General features: G+C 35.4%; 1 protein-coding gene across 1 annotated transcript; it reads right to left on the bottom strand.

Moving 5' to 3' along the window:
* Positions 1-3,456: 3,456 nt before the first annotated feature.
* LOC121367228 (inhibitor of nuclear factor kappa-B kinase subunit alpha-like) lies at positions 3,457-15,867 on the bottom strand (the record flags this gene model as incomplete). The annotated part of the gene is made up of 3 exons (XM_041491338.1): positions 15,753-15,867; positions 4,872-4,999; positions 3,457-3,672 (listed from the first exon to the last, which is right to left on the bottom strand). Coding segments are annotated over exons 2-3 (312 nt in total), but the record flags the coding sequence as incomplete, so codon positions are not given.
* Positions 15,868-16,501: the final 634 nt, after the last annotated feature.

Below are 16,501 nucleotides of genomic sequence, written 5' to 3'. Positions count from 1 at the left end.
ACTTTGGGACATTTTAGGTTTTTCTATTCCCAACCAGTGTCTTATAACTGATAGGTACATCGAAGGCCATGGTAACTAGTTAAATAATTCACTATTATATATTATGTACCTGTACTTGTGCTTGCTTGCTTATCTTTCTTTTTTTAATCAGTGATACCTTTTTATGTAACTTGTGTTGAGTTAAATAATCAACACTTGGCCTATATATATGTAATTTTTTTTTTTTTTTTTTTTTTTTTGTTTTTTTTTTTTTTTTTTTTTTTTTTTTTTTTGTTATTATCCCATATATCGAGTAATTCATACTTCAAAAATATATATATATACTTCTCATCAAAGATTTGACATTATCAAAATAATAATAAAAATTACAGAAATATGTTTTGACATATATCTTTCATTTAGACTTCTATAATGTGTACATGACACCCATATATTAGAATGCATCTGACAACTGAATTTTAAAAACAAATACGGGAGAGACCACCTCCGGGACCACCTAGCATTCTCGCCCCTAAATTATTTTGCCAACCCTCTGAACTCAAATCCTGGGGGACACATTACCCAAGTATCCACAGACCCAACATGCTAACATGGCATGGTAAAAATGCAATTTAGTAAAGATATTTACAATTATTTTACAAATGACCCAGTGTTCTCGCTGGGTGAAAATTAAAGGAGGGCGGCCGGTCGGCACCACACCCTTCAAAAAAACAACAATAATAAACTTAGAGCAAAAAAAAAAAAAAAAAAGGGGGGGGGGGGGGGGGGGAGTAGTTTGGTTATCATATTGTTGTGTGTTGGTAGACTTTGAGAAAAGACATACCGTATTTGACCGGAAATTAGCCCATGTCTTTGAATAAGCCCCCCTCCGTTTTGATAGCATTTAAGAAATTAGGCCCTCATTCGTAAATAAGCCCACCCCCAACTTCGTCACCTTATAAATAACACGAAATTGTAAGTTTGCTCAAAGTTCATTTAAAAGGTCATACCTCCTGCAGATAATTAAACACAAATGTAACACAATATTTTAACACCAGTGAGATTTAGCAGTCTAACAGTAACAGTATGTAACATTGTTTTCAATTTCATGCATGCAGTATTTCTTTGAAGTACAGGAGCCCAAGTCTGAACTAAAACCAATGTCTATTTTTACCACCACACTGGGTCCGCAGTTAATGCTAATTAGGCAAATACCTTATTCTGATTGGCTAAGAACAATGACCTAGTTTGACAATTCTTTTTAGTGTTAGCTGGCTGCCTGTGTCAGAAACGTGTGTATACGCTATTGAGTTTCTTGTTAATTCTGTTGTTTTAAGTCTTCTCGGCATTAAATTTTGGATGTAAATAAACATCACTTAAGTAATTTTAACATAGAAGGTGTGTTTCTGATAATTAGATACTAGTAAAAAAAACAAGCAATTTAATTAATAAACAATTATTATTTATTAATAACAATAACACTAATCAATAGATGTGCTACTGAACGTTTTTTGTTTTCTTCCTAGTTAATTTAATTATTATTAGTTAAATTAATTATTATTATTTATTTTAATTATTATTATTAATATTTTTTTCAACAAAACTGGCCCCTTGTCTGGGAATAAGCCCACCCCATGCTAAGCTCACAATGAGTTGTCTTGGCCCCCTGGGCTTATTTCCGGTCAAATACGGTACTCCTTATTTTGCCTACAAAAAAGTGCAAAGGGGTTTATAAAAAAACTTTTAACTGAATGATATCGGTCTGACATTCACGGGCAGTTCCGGTTTTGCTGGACCGATCAAAGTTTTAATATTATTTTTAATAAAGATTTCAAGATATACGAAAAACAATAAAGATGTTTGTAAAGTGATCTCCTAATGTCAGATACATTTTTGTTATTTCCATCTTCATCGAATGAATCGATCGCTGTGATAAAATATCGCCAGCTGATAAAAAGTAGTTTCGTTTTTGTAAAGGCGGTGTATATATTATTTGGCACTCAAGATAAATGATTTTAATGATAAACACTACCACTTACGTTGTGTTGTTTTTATAAGCGTTCATATCCCCTCAAAATCAAAAGTTTACAATATTTTATAAAGATCTGCTTAATAAACAGAATAACAGAAAGTAAAAATCATCAGTTTCAACCAATTATATCTGCAACAGAGGACAAAATATCAAACGATAGTTAGTGGAAACAAAAGACAGAATGACCGTTCTGATCACGTGACAAATTTGGCGCCAAATAAGAGGGGTTTTTTTTCAATCGGAGATTGTTGAATCCGTAAAAAATAAAATGTTTTCATTGCTTACATAAAATATAACTTTTATTGTGTCTATCAAACATACAAATGGATACAGATATTGGACAAAATAGAGGCTGTTAAAAATACTGTTAAATTACGTTACGGTAACTGTCGTAAATGTTTCGTCAATTGCTTTTTCGTACACAACGCGGCTTGTTTCCTTTGATGTTCAGTGTGCAGACTGATCGTTGTTTTTTGTGTGGAAAAAATGTGCATTTGGAAATAGCAGAGATGGGTGCTGGAAAATAAAGAGGGGCGATCAAAAATAAAGGAGGGCGGGGAACGTGAAAGGAGGGCAGCAAAATGGAATAGCGGGGCGGGGCGCCCCGCTTAAATGGAGCAGCGAGAACACTGTGACCATTAAAAATAAAATGTCCTGCTCTTAAAATAGTTTATGAAAATGTATGTATGACAACTGGCGTACTACTTGTGAAAAGTATCGTGAATAAATCGAACCATGGACCAAAAACAGAATATTAAACCGAACTTAAAAAATTAAACCTAGTCAAAAATAACATTATGTTAGACACTAGGCACCAAATAGCCATACACGGTCCTGGTCATTAAATAATATAAAAATGTCCTGGGGTGTCATTAAATAATATAAAAATGTCCTGGAGTGTTATTAAATAATATAAAAATGTTCTGGGGTGTCATTAAATAATATAAAAATGTCCTGGGGTGTCATTAAATAATTTTATTATATAAAAACGTCCTGGGGTGTTATTAAATCATACAAAAATGTCCTGGGGTGTCATTACATAAACAGTCCTTTGTTTTCCTTGAATTGTAATTGTTAGGGTGTTAATTATGTTTCAAAGAAAGAGCACATAATTAAGTCTGATGGTTAAACCACTACACCACCAAAGGCCGGTCATTTTTTAATAAAGGTAAAATATCAACCATGATCGCATCCAAACATTTTCACAGTACAAACATACAGACAGCAGTCACATTAAAAAAATAATGATAATATAAAAGAGTTTATCAGCCATTTTCAGGAAATATTTTAAAGCAATTTCCTGTTGTTCTGTGGAGGGTTGGAAATTGGGTGGACATGTGAATATCATGAATGCTGTATAGTATACGGCATGTGGACATGCGTATGATATCTTGCCTGCAGTATCCTGAAGGTTAACAACAAATAAATATAAATATAAAAAATACCCTGCGCAAATCACCACCGGAGCAGTACTCCATGGCTAGGACAGGCATCGTGTCCCTGGGAACATCTAGTTCCGGCGGAACGTTCAGGGCTGTGATCACATTATCGTGCTGAAGTCTCTTCATGATGTCGATCTCCAGCTTCCACCGGTGACGATGTTTCTCGGTCATCTCGTTCTGAACACGACATATCTTTAAAGCCAGCTGTTCCCCTGTTTCCTGTAAGGAGTAAAAAAACAGTGTATGAAGAATAGTGGTTTTATTAGCTTGTTTTAGCATGGTGCGGCACCATGTCTCAGTAGTCTAGCACCATCTTGCTTTAATCAGTACCATGCTGCCCTGAGATTAAATAAGCCCTTTTCAATAATTAATTCTAAAACTGCTTTAATAAAATACTCAGAAAAAATACTATTAATTAATAAAATATGCCTGTTATGTATTTTGCGATTCATTTAATAATTTAAAGCAAGCACATTAATTACATTTATTTTTATATCATTTAACTGTTTGTAAAAGCCTTAAAAATGTCCCAAAAGTGTTTAGTCCACCATGTCTTGCCAAATTTCAAGGGGAAATTCTAAAGAAAACATTGTTTTTTTCATTCTCTTTTTATGTATTCTTAATCTGACATCTTTACTTTGAGGCATCTCTCTTTGTCTCATTGGCCTGGTCTGAAGTTGTAACAGCCAATAATCAACCATATTTTCTAACTTGTGTCACGGGTAACAGCTAATATACATTGTATTAAAGAAATAATTTTAAAGGTGCATTATAATAGTTCCAAGTACTATACATTGTAATTTGTTAACATTTATTTGTGATACCAAACTACAAATTAAGTGACCTAACCTGTAACATAATCTTTGAATTTAATTCTTGCAAAAGTTTTAAAATTGTAATGTTCCAATACTCAATCACTTATTCACAACTAATACACACACTATAGGAAGAAACCTGACAGCACCCCCTTTCAATAATATTCCAGCTAAATATGTAGGGTGCTGATGGATTTCTTCCTGTAGTGTGTGTATTAGTGGAGAATAAGCAAAATATTTGTTATCAGCAAACTTGAAAATTATCAATGTAAAGGTATTTAGCGTCAAACTGAGAATTTTTGTTGTAGTGAAACCCCTCTAAACTGGACACCCTTGGGACCAAGTAAAATGTCCAGTTACAAGAGATATCCGGTTTAGTGAGGTTATGCTCTTTACTGATTTTAAAAAAGGACCATGAAAACATGTCCTGTTTTGAGGGAATTCCTGTTTATAGAGTGTCCGGTTTTGAGAGGTTTCACTGTATTAGAGTGGGAATCTTTGGCGATTCCGTGATCATAACTGGACAAATATCTGTCTAGCTCTCGAACAGCAGAGTACTTGGGCCAACATATACTAGATAAACATTTAATACTGAAGTGTAACCTTGTGCTGCCATAGCGTGACCATGCCAAATCCACCAGTACCCAGCAGTTTCTGCTCTTCCCAGTTTCCTCGTCTGGTCAGCTGTGATCGCTGCATTTTGATGTCTTCAATGACTTACTTCATCAAAGCTGTAAATAGTAATACTCTGTAATTAAAACATTTAATCAAACCAATGATCCACATTTTAAACTGGGCAACTGAAATACACAACAAAAGAAAGATATGTTTTATTTAACAATGCACTCAACACATTTTATTTATAGTTATATGGTATCAGACATATGGTTAAGGACCACACAGATATTGAGAGACACTTCATAGGCTACTCTTTCCGATTAGCAGTAAGGGATCTTTTATATGCACCATATCACAGACAGGGTAGTACATACACGGCCTTTGATATACCAGTCATGGTGCACTGGCTGGAACGAGAAATAGCCCAATGGGCCCACCGACAGGGATCAATCCCACACCAACCGTGCATCAAGTGAATGCTGTACCACTGGGCCACAACAAAAGAACTACACAACAAAAGAACATTTGATCAGAATTAATTTTAAAGCTACCTTATGGCACAGTACCTGTCCCTACAGGTAGGTTAAAAGGTAAATTACAGGGATATCGGAGGTGGATCTCAGGGGGGCCAGCCTCCCCCACCTCCTACATTTTGTGAGTTATAATTTTATTATATATTAATTTCACTTTTTTACAATCCCCCTCCAAACCTCCCCCAAAGTTCCCTTGGTAACTAATTGTTCAGTTACATGAATTACACTTGTGTAACCTAGAATCAATTAATTTGCAACCAACTTACATTTCAATGGCAGTATTTCGAGCAGATACTGTAAATTTAAGCAAAATAAAATACAAAATTAAAATATTTCCCCTCGAAAGCTCAACTCGTTTGCCTCAAGAAACAGGGTTCACACATGTATATTTTAAATAGTTTAATCACTACTTTGGTTCGTTTTTCAGGATAGCTTTTCCGGTCAATTAATGTGTTTGATCTTGCTTAATTTTAATATATATTCTTTTGTATTGTTTATTTTCACACCATGTCACATTTTTGATGGGTTGCATTATGGTATCGTTTGTCCATCCGTCTGTTAACTCTTCTTGTCCGGAACATATCTTCCTTATCAATTCATATAGTGGCTATTATAGTACATCTTAAGATGGCAGTGTGTCATGTACCATAATTAGGTCACTGCGACAAACTTACCACAGATTATCACACCCCATTATGTTAGCCTAAGATAAAAAAAGAAAAGAAAAGAAACATTTGCGGGCATCAAATAGACAATAACGACAACTCCATATAATGGTTATCTCCACTGTAAATGAAAAAGTTTTTTCAATGAAACAAACTGAATGTCTGTTAATTTTCTTGTTACATCTACTAATTGTAGACATCAAACATATATCAGGCCCTAATCTATACCTTAAAAAGTAGAAGTGACTTCTCCCTTCCCAGAAGAAAGGGGAGAAGTTTGGTAAAAATGAACATTTATTGGTACATTTTCCATGCCTGCAAAAACAAAAATGGCACTTTCCACTGCAATTTTACAATTAACATGTTTGTAACTCTGGATTGTATGAAAATCTGAATGATGAGTTTGTTATTTGTTTTGTTTGCCAATATGCTATAAGATTCACTAAATTTATACCAGTGGCGGTATTCACTGACTGAAAATTACGTAATAGTTAACACGCAAATGACACATGCACGATATCATGGGATGACAATTTATATATCTGACCTTCAAAAAGTACTCGCCAGCTTGCCAAACTACCATGCAGTCTTTTTCATTTTGTTTACCACGCGATGTTGATCTTTATAATGTTTTGTCAATATATTGATGTACATCATTTGAAGTGAAGGCACTGTATATAATAATACTGTTAATAATATATTGTTCTATAGACTGGCAGACTAGTGGAAATTCTGGCAGGATAGTAAATTTTTGTTGGTTCTGGTTCGGCAGGATAGTGAAATATTTTTCATTTCTACACCCCTGTATATACAGCATATAGTCAGTCCGCAGTGACATGCTAGTTCAATCTTTATCACATCAAAGTGTCAGAATATATTTAATGCGATATACATACATGTAGAATTAAAATAATGTTAATTAATAATGGCATAATTTCTGTTGGGAAATCGGTCACCAAGACCAAATGGCCCCTCTTTCAAACCCAAGTAAATCGGTATAGTTTTGGGGTGTTTTTTACAAGGCCACTCATCACCAGAAAAGGGTAGTATATTTTGTGAATATAAATGATGGAGAAAAACTTATTACACATGTATATCTACAAATATCTCATTATCAGGCTGACCATAACACTTCAAATGACTTGTAGGAGTATACATATTGAATATTTTACTGAGAATAAAACATGGTTCAATGCAGTGGTCCAGTGCAATGGGGTGTTGGTAAAACGCGTACCGGAACAGAACAGAACGGACCAGACCTGAACTGAATTAGATAGCTAATGCACATTGGGGGTTGGGTTTTTTTTTGTCATTTTTTTTTTGTTGCTATTTTTAAAAATAGTTTACAAATACGATTTATGTACGTTTTCAGATGAAGCAAAAAATATTCCATTTATACTACTTTTGCTGCTACTGCTACTGATACTACCACTTCTGTCACCACTTCTACTGCTGCTGCTCCTACTACTACGTTTTAACAAACATTTTGGTAGTTTTGGGGTTGTTTTGGGGTTTTTTCAGTTTGTGATATATCATTCATTTTGTTTTGTTTTATTTATTTTCAATTTGTTTTGCAACCCCCCCCCCCCCCCCCCGAAAACATTGGGTGATTTAGAGTTAGGGAGCCCTAATTCATTGCCCCTTTTTATGTTTATAATAAAAAAAGAGAGAGAAAAAAAAAAAGGATTATATGGCGAAGTGTCCCTATGTTTAGGAAACATTACCCTCTCTCTCAAGAATGAAATGGACAAATCACATATGAACTGTGGAACATTAAAGTATAGGTCATTTCCTACCTTACCCCGCATCTCTTCTTATTATTTCTAAAAAAAACCCACCTAAATTTCTAAGGGTTTAAGTGACCATGTCAGCAATTTAAAATGTACCGTCCCTACACGGGCTGGGTATCAAAGTAACTTTGATGTCTGCCGATCTTAAAGCTTTCAGATACACCCGCAACTTTCAAATAAAGACCGCGATCATATATACTAAAAGGCAAAAGTTACTGTGACATGGATTGTTTGGAGTAATAAATTTGTGAATGGATTTGTGGATGTAAACCAAAGAAAATGTGCATGAAACAGCTCAAAGAAATGCAACCAAGCAGTTGTTGCAGCGATTGCTTGCTTTGTGCAAGAAACATGGAATATTTGGGAGAAATCCTGTCCAGTGTTCACAATAAAAGGCCACACATTCAGTTGCAAATCATTGCCACTCTGTGCAGCCTTCAGAAATCCAGAAGTCAGAAAAACACCATTAGTGAACCGTTTGATGCAATTTTGTTATGCCAAGCCTCAGTGAAAAGGACAGACGTCAAGTCATAGCGATGCTTGAATCTGGGACCTCGCAGCGTGACATTGCACATCAATTCAACATCCACAAAAACACCATATGGCACTTATGGCAATGATATCAACAAAACAACCAGGTCAGGGACTGTCCCTGTAGCGGCTGACCACCCGTGACAACCCCTTGCCATGGATCCGAATCACGAATCACATCTGGAATGGCATTCCCAGGAACTTTCTCCAGCGTTTAGTGGCCTCAATGAGACGACAGTGCCAGGTCTGTATCAATACTCAAGGTGAACACTCTCGCTATTGACCGAGTGAACTTTGCTCTGGACTCCCTCTAGTGATGTAGCTCATTTGCATATGGCAGGTGCGCTCTTTTCATGGACTATTGTTTGTTTCCATACCTTCTGACATTTCTCTTTCCATATTATAACGTTTCATACACGACAGTAAAAACTTATCATCAGTTATCTTTGTCTTTTGTGTGTCACGATAACTTTTTTCTTTTAGATTAGTTCTGAGCTTTTGGCGACAAAAGAAGAAAATAAGACTAGGTACGGACATTTTTCATATTTTTAATGTTGCAAGTTTATACTGTAACATTTCTTTGCTTTTACTACCAAAATCGCCAGAGTGTGACTACATTACATTTATAAGTTTACCATATATATTACATTTTACTAGTTTCATATTGTCAAAGTGTATATTTAATAATTACTTGTATCCACATTTAACGTATGTTACTGATGTTTGAAGTGTAATTATTAGTCCAGAGAGACTTCAGTGTACCAAAAGCATGACTTGACACATAACTTTATAATTTGTAAACAGCAAGGCACACCCCTGTACATACGATTCTACTTGGCCTATACATGTCGTACAGTACTATCATCTATATGGAATTTTATCTATACTGCACAGGGGCGTAGGCTGGGGGGGGGGGGGGGGGGGGGTAGGGTTCGGACGAATAACACACACACACACACACACACACCCTGCTGAAGCAAACGGCTTTCAGAACTAAAACATACAGGTTTATACATATGGAGTTTCTGGTGGTGCAAAAATAAAACAGAAAAAGGGTCCACTTGGTTCATATTCGAACCCTCCTAGGTCTAGATCACACTACGCCCCTGCTGAAGCTATGATATATAAATTATAATATGACTCAGTCTATAGAAATAATTGTGCACACGCAAAGAAAAAAGTAATGTTTTATTTTAACGACGCACTCAACGGTTATATGGTGTTAGACATATGGTTAAGGACCACACAGATATTGAGAGAGGAAACCCGCTGTCGCCACTTCATGGGCTACTCTTTTCAATTAACAGCAAGGGATCTTTTATATGCATCACCGACGGGGATCGATCCCACACCGACCGCGCATTGAGCGAGCACTGTACCACTGGGCTACGTCTCACCCCTGTGCACATGCGTGCATACACAGATGAATAGTTAAGAAAGCATTCCCTCTTTACTTAATTTTTTAATACCTAAAAAAAAAAATTCAAGCTATTAGTTTATCATGTAAGTTTTTTGGCTCCATAGTAATTTTCAGGATAATAAATAAATAAATATTTAAATAAATACATAAATAAATACATAAATAAATAAATACATAAATTAATAATTAAATGTCTGTTACATTCATTACAACGTAACGTCATCCCATTGGTCCAGACATATGGGCATGTTGTCTTAATGAGCGTTATTGTTTATGGATAAAAAATAATTCAAAATAAAGTATGGCATTTTAGTGTTATTATTAGCATGTATGATTCAAATTTAACTATAAGTATTGTCTGTTATTTCTTTTACGTTCATCTGGGTATGAAAAAAATAATCATCCACAAACGTATGTGAGAACGGCTTTGCCGATTCACAGTTAGCGAAAGGTTTTGTTTGTTCATACTCCGATGAACGTAAAAGAAATAACAGACAATCCTTAAATAAATAAATCAGTCAATGACTCTATTTGTCACAGCTGTAATCAGTCTTTGGCTGAAACAGAATAATATACATTTTGCACAAAATGGACTACGAAACTTCAGTATATAAATGTTATCCAAGTATTTTTCAAAAGTATAATCTTCTTTATAGTGACAATATAATAATAGACGTGAGGATGTAAATAACCTGGCTAACATGTTTTGTACTGATCTCTAAGGCATTGTTTAATAACTTGGGAAGATAAGTCATTTTTCCCAGGCTTCCTCTCTTGATATAGCGGTAATTAAAATGTTTGGTGTGTCACTAAATGAAATAAATCTCTCTCTCTCTCTCTCTCTCCGTGATAATGACGAATGTACGTATGATCCAAACACAAAACAAGTTAAAATGGAAGGAGGTGCATGATAACAAGGATGAAACACAAAATGTAGTTTTAACGATATCGGACATCTCTGATGAATTTACTGGAGATCCAAAGACAAAAACAATAAAAATAGAGAAAGAAGATGTTTTCCACTGTCCCCTGTATGACACAAAGGAACCAAAATATTCAACAGAACACGTTATTAAGGCCTTACTAAATCCTCCGGCGGACATGGTGTGCACCAAAGTACCCACAACAACTAATGAAACCAAAATGTATCTGGTTAACACAAGACAATTTAGGGATAACAGGATTGTAAATTAAGATCAAAACCATGGTCGCCAGCAGGGCCAGTGAAGAAAAATCTAGGTGTGGACCCAACATTCAATCTCTTAGTCTAAACCAGGGGTGGGGAAAAGCCAATATTTCCCGGTCTGGGACCGATTTTCAATCTCTGAGACCGAAATTATTCTTTAAAAACGTGCGTTTGCCGGACTTTTGTCATTCTTGTCGGTCTGAAGCACCTGTCCATTTCTATTATTGGAACAAATTCCTATCGTCAAGTAGACTGGCCTGCCCAGACATCGGTATCTCGTGTTTGAGTTAAAATAATAAATAAATAGTGGTCAACATGGCTGGTGTTTCAGACGTTTGTGATTTTAAAGTCTAAGTATATCGCCAGTCACTGAAGTCTGACCTACAGTAGTGTCAATCGACTGCCACTAGGCTAGACATTTGTCAAAGTCACTGAGCCAGTCAAGACATTAAACAGATGTTAACGATAGCACCATTCTTGGTTTAGAGAGCCATCAAGGTATTACGCTCCAATTAATACAAAGGACCCAGAATTTGCAACTGGTTACAATCAACACCTGTCAACACCCATGTTAGTATGTACGTAGCTCTGTCGGGTCGAGTGTCCTAGTCTGAAGCAAGAGGCTTTAGTGCAATACAAACTGCTTAAAATAGCATAAAATATACTGAAATAATCTATAAATGTATTTATTGTTGACTGTTCAATGTAGTGTATCCAATAATTATAAAGGATTTTAAAATTAACAAAAGGTTTCCACCTTTCTTTTTAACAAGTGGGAGTAAGCAGAACAGCTACATGTACTGTTATCTCTAGAGCCAGTAGAGGTCAAATTTCATCCAATCAGTGATGACGTTATTACTCTCTTTGTCTAAACATGTGCTAGCTCAGGCTGTCAAACGGTGCCATGTTTTATTAACTTTCAGGACACAAATGTATTCTGAATACTCGTACTTTTTATACATATATGGGAATTAAAATTCATAACTTTTATTCCTTTTTTATATTATTTACCGTATATCTTCGCCTATAAGTCGAATTTTTTTCACCCAAAAATTATTTTATAACTTGGGGGGTCGACTTATATAAGAGGGTGAAAAAATTTCACCCAAAAATATTAGTTTTGGGGATTATTTTACAAGTTTTATTGTTGAAGTATGCCCTGTATTTATACTCAAATATGTTAATTTGACACATTTATTTTTTTATAACCCATTTTTTTTGGCATTATAATGGTTTTGGTTATTTGAAAAGGTGTGCGATCTCACTCACATGCCAAGACAACAGTCCACTTAGTTAAAATAACAGACATCACTAATAGCAAAAATGTAAACAATACTAACTACCTGTTGCCTGAGTTTATTTTGAAATCTGGTCACTGGCATTAATGGTTGTTCAAACAATGTTTTGTCGGTGATTAACTTCATGAATATTACTGAGCTTTCCCTTAAAATAGACTGATCTCTGCAGTTCAATAGAGCAATAGGGACACATCATTTGGTACAAAAACCAGTGTACTTTCCAGAGTTATCCTCCTTACATGTATTAATATGGCGGCAAAACATGTGATTAACCGATGATACATGTACTTTCAGTTTTATCACTACCAGTGTTTATAAATAAAGTTGTTGTCTTTGCACAAAACCATGCTGTACAGGGGTTATAGCGAAAACGGAACCGTGCCATAACGGCCCCAGGCGAAAACGGAACGAAATTGGACAAAACGGAACCTGTGTTGGCTAAAATGGTACCAAAATCTGTGGACAAAACGGAACCTGCGTTGGCTAAAACGGCACCAAAATCGATGGCTAAAACGGCACCAAAATTGATGGCTAAAACGGCACCGAAATCAAAACCTATTTATCTCGCATTCCCAATGACAAAACAATATATGCTATTATAACATGATTGCTCATAGTTCATTTTTATGTGAATTAAATAAATGAAATTGTTTATATACATGAGTGTTGTTATTTTTGGGCTACATAGTAAGGGCCTCGATTAGTGACGTCAAGCATCATCTTAGCACGTGCTCAAGCTAAAAATAACAGTTGTACTGAAGGCACTAATTTACTCTATTACCTTTTCAAACACAGCAACAACTAACAGATCTCATGAAGGAAGTCAGACGTAATAAAGTAAAATGATGTTTATTTATTTACAAAACAAGCAATCGATTGTTGTGTACTTAACCAAGCAAGCCCGGCAAGGCTGTGCAGTGAACATCGTGAGCTTTGATGTTTTGTCTGCGACACTCCGGCTAGACGGAATCAGTGATGGGGATTAACAATTAGCAATACAGGTGTAATTCTAGTAACTTAAATGCTTGATAATCAACAGTCTACAGTAATAACAACTCAAAAGATTTGGTAAGTGTTAATTCCTATCGTAGCACAATCCACGGTTTCACATGCTGAATAATACGATTTTGACCGCTTTATTCGGCAATAAACCTAAGTCATGATTTTTCATTTTTGTCTCTCTCTCTCTATTATGTGTGGTTCCGTTTTAGCCAATACACTGAGGTGCCGTTATAACCACAATCGGTTCCGTTTCCGCCAACAAAAATGGTTCCGTTTTGGTAGTGGTTCCGTTTTAGCCTGATCCCCTGTACAGTGCCATACGGTAACAGTCAAAAAGCTTTCACTCTCTACTAAGGGAATATTTCGTTTTGATGCTATGTAGTTTGATTGGAATATTATTGCGATGTACAAAACGTGAAAAACGAAGTTTGTAAAATAATTTTCTTTTGTTCAGATATTGTACATTATTGTTCTCATGTGCTGAAAATAAGAAATACTTCAATATACATACGTTGTTTTTCATGGGTCGACTTATAAACGGGTCAATAAAAAAAATAAGTTTTCACGGCTTGAAATTAGGGACTCGACTTATAGCCGAGATCGACTTACAGGCGAAGATATACAGTATTCCATTATGTAAAATATATACAATTTGTGTGGTTTTTTCACTGATGTGATTTAAAAAAACCCAAAATGTTTCATGTTTTCATGTTTATCGTTTCGTGTTCATGATTCAAAATAAAACTACACAAATGTCACTATGATTTTTTTTAAAACTATTTGGCAAATATCATCTTTTAAATGTTCTTCATTTTTTTTTTATTCCACATGAACATTCGATCGACTCTTGTCCGTTTTGACAATCACTATGTTCAAGCATTCAGGGAAATACATAACCCAACTGAAAATTATTTCTTCATTTTAGTGTGATGACAACATCGGAGAAGACTGGACAGTGTCCACATCCTTCATTGTGGGGGTTTTCACTGATGTGATAAAAAAAAAAAAAAAATGTTTTCATGTTTATCGTTTCGCATTCATGATTCAAGATAAAACTATACAAACGTCACTATGATTTTTTTTCAAACTATTTGGCAAATATCGTCTTTAAGTTTTAAATGTTGTTTTTTCAATTCCTTTCTTTTTTCCTGTCCCCCCGGTAGTGATGACATTCAAGTGGGACCGATTGACAATTTTATTTTTCCCCACAAAATATAGCCTGGTAACCTATAGGTAGGTTAATTACCACAACCATATGAAAGTTAGAATTGAATTCCTGTTACTACTACTTTTAACGCCCTTACATGTGTGCCAGATGATTATTGTAGTATACATGTATTTATGATTCATTACGAGAAATAAAATCTGGAAGTAAAATTTATCTAGTGGGCGCTGCTTAAATGCTGATTGCTGAAATTGCTTGCAATTGCATAAGTGTACACGAACATCAGTGCAATTTCATACGAGAAAACGAAATGTGGAAGTAAATTCATCTAGTGGACACTGCTTAAATGCAGAATGACTATAATTGCTTGCAATTGCAAAAGGGGTGCACCAACATTGATGCAATTCCTTACAAGAAATGAAACGTGGAAGTCCGGAATGTATTGCCTGGTTTGTTGAATTTTTGTCGAGAACGAAACTTTTCTTACGTGTGATAACCTCCCGGTGATCTGAACGACCGTTCTCGAGTTATTTTGATGCCTGGGAAGATTATACATTCTCATTACAGTCAGAGACCAAGGTATGTAATTTTCTTTCAATCTCTGCCCACCAAAGACTTGTCAAAGATTCCCGCTCTAATACCACAACAATGCTATGTTGCCCATCAAATACCTTTACATCAATCATTGTCGAGTTCCTTCATTTAAAAAAATCCACATATTAATCACTAATACACACACTACAGAAAGAAACCCGACAGCACCCACATTCAACTAAGCTTTGGCAAACTTCGGACAGCAGAATTTTAAGGTCGCTGACCTACATCATTATCATGATGTAGGTCACATGATCGCCAACTCAGTGGTTCTGTCTTCCAGGGGCCGTCTTATACAATTATAAGACAAGTGCCCGACAATCACCTAAAAAAAGTTGTTTTAACAGCACCATTAGAATTTAGAGCACATTGATTTATTAATACGGCTATTGGATGTCAAACATTTGGTAATTTTGTCATAGTCTTAGAGAGGACACCCGCTTAATTTTTCCATTAGTAGCAAAGGATCTTTTATATGCAAACGTTATCATGTAATCACTTAGTTGACGATCATGTGACTCTTTATATATGTAACTATAGTATTTGTAGTAGGCCTTTCTGTGTGGGGATAGGCTACCTGTGACTGACAAGCAACCGACTTACGCAAGTTACGGAAATGAATTAATTATTATGTACACAATTAACTACCTTTACTCAGATATGTGATTATTGTTTAGCTTACTAAAATCACTAACGCCTTCTTCTTTTTCAATGTCTGTGTATCTTACTCGGTGTAGTTTCCTTAATCAACGTTAAAACGTGTTTCTTCCTACATGAAAGTTTCCCTTTTCGTTTTAACCAAAATCGGAAGTTGCCAATAGCTTGAATAGGTTGCATAGTACCAAAGAAAAGAGTTCCGTGTCAAAGTTCGACGTGCACCGTGGAATATTTACGGAATAAAAGCAGCTGTGGGTGTGATTGGTAATAATATGTCGTATTGATTATTTGTGCAAATACTATTATCCACTGACAATAAATAAATACACTTTTATTTGTTATACAGTTGTTATACAGAGGTTGAAACTAATGTGGGATACCCCCAAAAATGGAACTGCAATTTTCAGCAAAAATGACGGTTGCTATTAAAAACATTAATTAAATCTCTTAAATGATACGTGACACCCCCCCCCCCCCCCCCATTTTCTTGCAGGTAGATTAGATGTGAGGTGCCACACTTTCTAGTGCTGTACTTCCTGGGGGTGTTGAAACGCTGCTTATATCAGTTTTATTAGTAAACGTTAACTTTATCGGAAATAGGAATTGATTTGGTCTATTAGAACCAATACTGGTTCTGTATGGTTTTACGCTTGGTGGTACATTCCGCCCTATTTATTGACACTCTTGCTTTTTTGTAATACAATGTCTTAAACACAAAGTTAAATTTTGTTTTGTTTAACGGCACCACTAGTGTACATTGATTCATTAAGCAAC

Source organism: Gigantopelta aegis, unplaced genomic scaffold (genome assembly GCF_016097555.1).
Source record: "Gigantopelta aegis isolate Gae_Host unplaced genomic scaffold, Gae_host_genome scaffold62, whole genome shotgun sequence".
In the NCBI taxonomy this organism is placed as follows: domain Eukaryota; kingdom Metazoa; phylum Mollusca; class Gastropoda; order Neomphalida; family Peltospiridae; genus Gigantopelta; species Gigantopelta aegis.
This window is presented reverse-complemented; position numbering and strand designations above follow the sequence as displayed.